Source organism: Malania oleifera, chromosome 5 (genome assembly GCF_029873635.1).
Source record: "Malania oleifera isolate guangnan ecotype guangnan chromosome 5, ASM2987363v1, whole genome shotgun sequence".
Lineage (NCBI taxonomy): Eukaryota > Viridiplantae > Streptophyta > Magnoliopsida > Santalales > Ximeniaceae > Malania > Malania oleifera.
Window position 1 is genome coordinate 59,515,189 of NC_080421.1, and position 9,089 is coordinate 59,524,277.

The 9,089-nt window shown below is 35.7% G+C and overlaps 1 protein-coding gene across 4 annotated transcripts in view; it reads right to left on the reverse strand.

The window, feature by feature from the left end:
• Positions 1–8,734, reverse strand: part of LOC131155681 (E3 ubiquitin-protein ligase CHIP) — a 32,390-nt gene extending 23,656 nt beyond the window's left edge. Inside the window, exons 1-3 of one of the 4 annotated variants that reach the window (XM_058108983.1) lie at positions 8,150–8,734; positions 7,916–7,983; positions 7,722–7,785 (exon numbers count right to left, since the gene is read on the reverse strand). In XM_058108983.1, the coding sequence (XP_057964966.1) occupies positions 7,722–7,785; positions 7,916–7,983; positions 8,150–8,266 (249 nt within the window). In that variant the 5' untranslated portion in view covers positions 8,267–8,734. The remainder of the gene's footprint in view (positions 1–7,721; positions 7,786–7,915; positions 7,984–8,149) is intronic. The other 3 variants (XM_058108985.1, XM_058108982.1, XM_058108986.1) reach the window with 3 other exon arrangements.
• Between the last annotated feature and the right edge of the window lie 355 nt (positions 8,735–9,089).

Sequence of the window (9,089 nt, forward strand, 5' to 3'; positions counted from 1 at the left end):
GAAAGAAATAATACAATCAAATTCTGTGCAGAATTTTTTTTTTTTCTTTTTTTTTAAGAGGGTGAACTGGGCAGCATATTAGCATCCTGCCAAAGCAAATAGGTATGGGGCAAGGACCAGGCTAGTCAACACATGCTTTAGAAAGTGCCCAACCTGGTCCTGAGGACCTACGCTAATTTCCGTGCCCATAGCTATACTCATCCGATAAAAATCTGAATGTGCACTAATCCTAAGCCATTTTATTAAGATAAACATAAGATAGTCCAAATTCTAAACTTTCTTTTAAAAAAAATTCACATAGAAATCTACAGCATTCTCTTATCTCAAAACACAGATGCTACACACTCAAGAAAGCTTTGAAAGTTGAGTTAAAATAAAAGTATAAATCACAATGTATTCCAATCTCGGCCATCAATGACAAAAAAAAAGATTAAATTGCGAGTTTTTAATAAATCCAATATGATATTAACAGTTTTCTCTCATCTCAAGCAACATGCCAATCATTGAAAAATGCTTTTGAAAACCCATGACAGAAGAAAACAAGCAAGCAAGTGTCCAGCTTCTTAGAAGAGGATATGTTATTTTAGTAATTAGGTGGTGCGAGTGGGGGTATTTTTTCCTCTTCATGTCCTATTATCAATAAATAAGAGGGCAGAGCTGGGAGTATGCTCTAGGAAACTGCCAACTTATCTTTCTACCTTTCTTCTCTTGTTCTCTTCTTTCTTCATCTCTAACACTACCTGCTGTATTTTTTTCCTTGAATCTTCAATTTATCATTTGCAACATGGTATCAGAGCAATAAATTTCTCTGAACCTGATTAATCTGACATAGTTACAGCCCTCATCTTCCTCTCCTTTTCTCGCCCTAGTTGACTCTTACCTTGTGCTTGGGAGCATGGATTTCAACCTTTGAATTTGGATTTGTCTGGATTTCGACAAAACGTAATACAAAATTGTATCAAATTTTCTCCAAACCCACACTAATCCAAATCCAAGGTACAAAATCCATGCTCCCAAACACTACCTTAAAGTATATGTTATTTTCTGGTTTGAGAGTCAGTCAGGGTTTCTTATCCTTCTCCTCTCAGCCGCAAGTCACTTTTGCAGGTGTTTGTGTGGCTTGTGGTAGTCTGCTCAGTAAAGACATCAACCTAGTGTTTCTTGTGGACAGCTGTTGCTGACTGGTCAAGTGATATACTCTTATGATGTTGTGAAAGCTGTTTTCATGCCAGCATATGTTTATAGCTGCTGCCAGGTTGTTTGTTAAGTGCCTGCACTGCTGTTTGAGTGTTTGGTGGTGCCTCATTGTGGTCTGCCTCTTCTGTGTGGTCAAAGTGTGGTGTACTCCGTTCCATGTGGTCAAAGCCAACTTTGACAGGGTGAGCAAGAGACTATTTGCGTCTGTGATTCCTCCCAGGCTGTTGCTGTTAGGATTCTGAAGTATCTCAAAGGCTCTCCCAGGTTTCATATATAAATGTAATAGAAACTATGAGGAGCCATGGCTCATACTGTGAGTGAGATTTGAGGGAGCTTGAGAAGTTGAATCTCTCACCCCTCCCCCCATTGGGGGTTTGGCTTGCAGAATCAGGGCTGGAATGGAATTGAAATTCTGACAGACACTCATTCCCATGTTTGCTTTTCAAAAATGAGGATGGAATCACATTCTTCAAAGGAATAGTGACTCCCCATTCAATGGAATGGTGATTCCGCTTATAGGCAGGAATTACGACTCCATTCTTGACTCCTTGTTTTAAAGACAATTATAATCATCTTTAGATAGTAAATTCTAAAAAACACAAATTGACTATCTCTCAACCGTTCCACCGTAGCAACAATAATAATAATTATTATTTATTTTAATTATTATAATAATGTTCTTTATAAGGATAATAATTATTAAATTATTGTAAAAATAATTATTATTATAAAAATAATAATAACGACAAAAATAATAAGAATAATAATAGTTATCATTATAAAATACTAAAAAAAATAACAAAAAATAATGACAAAAATAATAAAAATTATATTCAAACAACAAAAACAAATAGTAATAGTGCAAGTTATTGTCATAAAAGTAATTCAAAATAATAATAAAAAAAGTAATATGAATAATAATTACAATAGCATAATCATAAAAACAATAAAATAATAACAAAAATAATAACAAATCAATGACAAAATATAATTATTTCTATTTAAAGAATAATAATTATTATAAAAATAATGAAATAATAATAACAAAAACAACAAAGATAATAATAATCACGCTAATAATAATAATTATAAAAACAATAAAAATATAACAACAAAAATAATAATAACAAGAAGAAGAATAACAACAAAAATAATAATAATTTATAATTATCATTATTGTTATTGTTGTTGTTTACTTTTGAAAAGTAACAAGAAAATCCATACAAGAATATTATTTATTATTATGAAAAAATATAAAATTGTATTATGATCTAAAAAAATGCGAAAAAAAAAAAAAAAACATCAATAATATTGAAATGAACTCATATATTTGAGAAATTTCAAAATTAAATAATTTTATTTTAGGGGTACCATTATAGCAACCATTGAAGATACCAAACATTGGAAAGGGATTGAAACTACAATGGTCATTCCATGTTACATGTGTATTAATTGCATTCCTAAAGCGATTCTATTCCTATCTTGATTCCATTCCTCCCTTGATTCCTTTTCTGCGTCAATTCCATTCCACAAACAAAACAAGAGGTTGTATCAAAGATTGGATTCTTAATAACAAAGCATAGATATGTTTTGTGATAATCAAGCTGCCATTTATATTGCTAGCAACCTAGTGTTTCACTAGATGATAAAACACATTGAAGTTAACAATCATTTGTGAGGGACGCTATGTTGAAGAATCTTGTGAGAACTCCATTTGTGAAATCTATGAATCAATTAGGCAATGTGTCAGGGTCTTAGAGTCTTGCGACCATAACACATGGTTTTGGAGTATGACTCGAACTTGGAGAGAACTTGGTTAATGTGGATTCGACTATAAAGATGTCATGGGGATGTTTCGGTATGTCTCAGTGACGTTGTAGTGGATCTAAATAGTACTTGAGGTGGTGATCTCAAACTTAAGATATATGATCATAGATCCCTAGTGGTTACTCGTATTTGAATAGGAATCCTTCGAAGACATTACTTTTGGTAGAACACTAAGCGAGCGGCCTACCTCCATTGATATCCTATTGCGTTCTGAATGAGCACCCTGAGGATCACTTAAGGGCGAACTCTCTAACATCCTCGAGGGGTGTCTTGGGCTTTCATGTGGGATTGGGAGCCCCATGGTCGATCCATTTGAGAATGAGGTCGCACAATACTCTTATCCCAAAGGTTGCAGAGTGCGCCCTTCTTGGTCATCAGATATACAGTTAGGCGGTGTCATCCAAGACCCAAACTGGACTATCGAGGGTGCTAATCCTTCATGTGTCCTCCTCGAGTACTGTACGGTATCACTTCCCCTCATTCCAGCTAGTGGGTGGAAGGTGAAATATACTCTGACACAATGATTGTGCTAGCTGGATGAGAGTAACCCTCAATGCTTAGTGGAATGTGAGTTTAACTCGCTTAAAGTTCGAGCCTAGATTCCTCAATAATGACCTCAGTTGGATCAAGGGTTTTCAACGTGTGAGACTTGACCACTGGGTTAAACATTTGAATGTTTCCTTGGATGAGGATGTGTATGGTTGGGTGCACTTGGTGTAGACTTGCCACCACATTGGCATGACTCCTTGACACTTTAGGAAAATTTTAGCAAGGTAATTTCTTTTGGCCTTAGGAATCTACAAGTTCATAACACAATGCTTTCACAAAGGTTATTTAAGCTTAGCAGGTATGATAGTTGAACGATGCTAGGGTTAGGGATATTTAAATATTTATGCACCTCTAGCTAAAGGGAATGTGTTAAAGAGAATGCCATTTTAGTAATTAGGTGATGTGAGTTGGGGTATTTTTGTCCTTTGTGATAACCTCTCGAACTCCTTTGTGTCTGCATTCTAAGAATTCTTCATATCAACTCCCTACTACACCTCAACTTTCTCCAATCACATCTCGAAGATATTGTAAAGAGCCATTATTGACTCTTTCATATAAGTTCTATTAGTGAGAGCCTAAGAGGAACCAAAAGCAGTGATTTTAAAGAATGTTGGTTATAATGCCAGGGTTAAGCTAGAGATACTGATGGCCCTGGAGAGGAAGAGCATGACAAGGAAAGGTCTATTAAAGTGTATTCTTGGCAGGTTGGGGTGCAGCAGGGAGTTGATGTGAAGAATTCTCAGCATCTGGAAGCAGATACAAAGGAGTTTGAGAGGTTTTGTGAGGAGAAAAAAAAAAGTCAGAGAGAGACTATTTTAGTAAGTGGTTGGCTTAAGTGGGGTACTTTTTCCTTTCAATTCTTTTTTTGTCATTAATATATAAGAGGGAAGACCTGGAGCTAAATGAAATGCTCCAGGAAACTGTCATCTCCTTTTTCCCTTTCTTGCTTTCCTCTCTTCTTTTCTTCTTTTCTTCTTTTTTCTTCTATTTTTTCTTCTTCTCTCCTCCATCGCTAACTTTACAACATGGTATCAGAGCATTAATCTCCTCTATATCTGAGTTATTTTTTAGAAACCGTTTTTCCCGATTTTTTCTAATCCTCCCCTCATCAGTCTCTAATTTTCTGGTTGGTTTGAGAGTTGTCTAAGGACATGTTTCATCTCAGTTTGCCTGTGCAACATCCTTGGTAGGATGCTGTGTGCATTCATGGTGATTTGCTGATGTGAAGTGAGTGATACTCTGTTTCTGGAACAGTGCTGTTGCTGTTATGCTCTTCACTGGTTGGGTGTGGATGATGATGCTGTGTGGTCGTGATTGATTGCTTGCAATCTTGTATCAGTTGCTGGTTGTTTTGATTGGTGTTCAATGACTATTTCTTGTTCTTGCCAGCACTCACTCCTACTTGTTGCCAACCATCATACATGTAGCCTCAGTGCTGCCAGATTTTTTATCAAGTGCCTGTGGTGCTTCTTGTGGTCTGCCCACTTCGACATGGTCAAGGAAGGATATTGTGACATCAGTTCCAAGGTCAAGGCAGCCTCTTTGAAGTTCTGAAGTTCTTCTCTGTGCTTATGCATTCTACCTAATTTCACATTGTTGTTGTGCTGTTCATTCCTGATACTGGTCTTGACTTATTGAAGTATATTGGGTGAGGTTTTCATGGCCTCTACAGAGAGAGCTTCAAATGGTACTGTTTTTTTCATAGAAAAAAGAAAATTTCATTAAGGTGGTGTTTGGTAATTGGGAATTAACTCTAGGAGTCAGAATCGGAATGGTTGATTCCCATTCCTAATGTTCGTTTTACGGTAATCTCATTCCAATTCTCATTCCATGCAGGAATGAGATTCCTCCTTTTACTTACATTTTGATTTCTGACTTTTACTCTTAAATCAAATCCTAATTCCTAGGAAACACAGTATTTACTATAATATGATAATTTACATAATATAATATATATTGCATAAATTTAAAAATAATATGTAATATTATGATATCATTATTAATATTTAAAACATTATTACATATTTTAATATAAATATTAAACCCTCATTATTAATATTTTTTATTTTCTATAATAACATTATAACATATAAAAATTAATAGAACAATATTATATGTTAAAATATACAATATGCTATTGGTATGACTATTGACTTATTATACTATTATTTATAATTTTAAAAAAAATAAATAAATAAAATATTTATTATTATCATCAATCATAAGTATGTAATAATAAAATTTAATAATGATTAGTATAGAAAAAAAATATAATACTATTGTATATTTAATACACGCAGGCACATATATATTATAATGTAATATTATATATAATATAACCTTTATGAAATATATTTATATACCTTGTGTTTTCAACAAATATTCACTCTTAATTGGTTCCTAACTTGTTTTCAAATGATAGTTTCACAAAACAAATTCTTGCCTAGGCCTATTGACTCCACTGGATTTTAGATGGAGTCACAGCAGGTCACGAGCCAAAAGTATGGATGTTATATGCACGAGAAGAAGCAAACGTGAATGTTTAAAATGAACCAGAAAAGCATCTTGCGTTCAGTCCTGAAGGTCTCTCGTAAGGCTAGCTTATTCACTCATCGTGGCTTATAATAAAATTAAAGCTTGGGCTGGAAAAGCTTGGTTAAAAAACTCAAACCTGGCACCCAACAGGAAAAAAGGAGAGTTGACGGGAGGAGTAGCAGGCCCCATCTAAGTGCCTGCATCTGTCTTGCACTGAAATTTTTTTGAAACACAAGGAGGGCTGTAACTAGCAGTGGTTTGACTTTCCAATATCTGCTGTGGCAAAAAGAAGCAACGCCACCAATACTAAACAACAATCAAATTTACCCCATCAGGTAATAATCCCCCAGAGGTTGGACTATATCAGTGATGAAGGCAAAAGGCCAGTTCAGATCAAACACCAATGCAGAGGACAGATTAGAGGAGGGTTCTGAGATAGATGCTTCTGACCACCTGATAGGGTCTAAGAACAAGCTGGGCTGCTTTCTTCCTGAACATGATCAGAAACTTGATGAAATTTATAAAGAGCAAAAAAATTTACCTAAACCCCTATTGTTGCCTTGTTGGGACTGGCTGATTCTGAATCAATTGATGAAGGCAGTCTCTTGATGGAGAAGAATGTGTGCTGGCAGAGAAAGAGGATTCAGACATGGGTACAGGGGCTTTTTCTGACTCTTCTAAATCTGGGAAGGCTATAATTTATTTAGTAAGGACTGAAAAGGTAAGTAAACCTTGAGGGAAATGTAGCCAGTCTTCTTCATGCTAGTCTAAGGTTCACTTCTTGTGCTGCTAATAGCATGAATGAGTTTTCAGGTGCTCAAGGGGATGATTTAAACTCTGACAAAGACAATTTTCCTCGTACCTGTCAATGTTATAAATGAAAAGAATTATCCATTTATGGAAGAGAGATACGCTGTGAAGAAGAGGTTGTGATCCTAGAATCCCTGAAGTGAAGGGAGTCCTTAACTGGATTAGTACTAGTGATTTGTTATAGATAACAAGGTTCAATAAAGTGTTTTCTCCAGATGCATGTGCGCTCTACTATCAGAGTGGTAATGCGGCTACTCAAATTTTATTGCATAGTCCTTTCTCTAGGAGCATTTTGAATCAGCTGTTTTGGAGTTTTTGGCTAGCATTAAGGTGCATCCTTCTTCTTTAGAGGATTTTTTTTCCCTCAGAAGTTTTATTGGTTGTTGTAAAGAGGGGAAGAGGCTTTGGATGTGTGCTTAATGCTCCTAAATGCAGGAACTTTCTCCACAATTGGACTTGGTTTCAAAATTAAAAAATACGGCTTTCTCACCTTGTTATGATGTTCTTATGGTCTTTTTAGAAACTGCATCTGTTTCATTGCAAAGTGAAGGCAGCCTTTGTTTTATTAGCAGTCCTTTTTAAGTTTTTGTTGTTAGTTCAGGGATGAATGAAAGTGAAAGCTTACTCAAAGAGTAATCCTGAGTGCAACTAAAGCAATTGGAGAAAAAAGAAAAAAAAGGAATGCTTTAGTTTAAAGAACTAGAGTAATCACAAACCAAAGAACAAGACAAAGGAAAATTTCATCAGGAAAACAATAAAAAAGGGCAAAAAACAGAAGAAACTGAAAACCGTTGAACATATACCTTGACAGAATTGCAATCAAGCTGAAGAGCTCTCTTACAGTCCTCCTCAACTTTTGTCCAATCGCTGAAAAACAGCAAGAATAAGTGAAATCAGAAAACAAGAAGACCAAAGCAGCAAGATAGTGGACAATGGAGGCGAGAAAATGAAAAATCAGGCGAAAATGCAGAGGGGTCTATTTCCCGATCTTACATACTTGCGTTTCCTATGACATAGCGCACGGTTCGTCCAATACACAGGAACATTTGGGCATAGAGTAATAGCCTAAGAAACCCCGCAGACAAAAAGATTAGACAAAGTATAGAAAAACAAAAAGGGTATGAGATGAAGATCCTCACTTACACAACTGAGCAGCAAGATCCTCTAGTTTAAGGGGATAAAATCGAATTCAGGGAGAGAGAAAGGGAGGGAGGGAGGGAGGGATAAATACCTCGGTATAAGCATCGATAGCGGCTCCAAATCGATCTTTCTTGAAGTAATTGTTGCCGTCTTTCCTCAGCAGTTCCGCTTGTTTAGCCACCGACGACGGAACCACCGTCGGAGACATTTCCTCCCTCCTCCCCTCTTTTGTCGAATTCTCTCCACCAAAACCCCGTCAGTCAAACCCCCCTCTCAACTCTCTCTCCTACGGACAGGGCATGAACTTGACGAGCACTCCAAAGCGAAGTGAGCAGGAAAAACTCTGAAAAGCATCGATCAATAAATTAGGAATGAAAAAAGAGAACCACGAAGAAAAAAGATGGAGTTCCTTTTATTTTTATTTTAAAACAATATATTAAATAATGTTCTATTTGAAAAAATAATTTTAAAAATAACTCTAATATAATTTCACTATTCGATTTATTTAGATATCGTTCGATCGAGTAGCGAGATTTAAAATGCCAAGACAATAAGGATGGCAACACATGACAAGGAAATCTTGCTCGAGTTTGTAGCTACATCCATTCCCTTGACTGTATGTTAACCCATTCATGTGCACCATTAATTATATGACAAGACATTTGCCTAGAGTGATAGTTGTTTGCTTCTTTTGCCCGCTCTTTATTGATTTTTTATTTTAACTTATATGAGGCTTTTGGGGAGCATCCGCCATCTCTTAACAGGCTGCAAAAAAATAAAAAATAAAAAATCAAGACCTGTTTTCTTGCATTTGCTTTATATCAAGTTAATGACCCCTTCATTTCGTTGGAGGTTAACTGAACCAACTCGTAAAAAAATATTTTCAATTTTAGATGTGATGTGAGTTTCCATTAATAAAAAAAAAAATAATCATTCAATGGAAGTGGTCATGCTGTTTTGCATGCAAGAAAGCGGCAGCAGGCTAGGCAGATTTTACGCTCACCACTTTGTTCTCACAAACTCCTCACCTT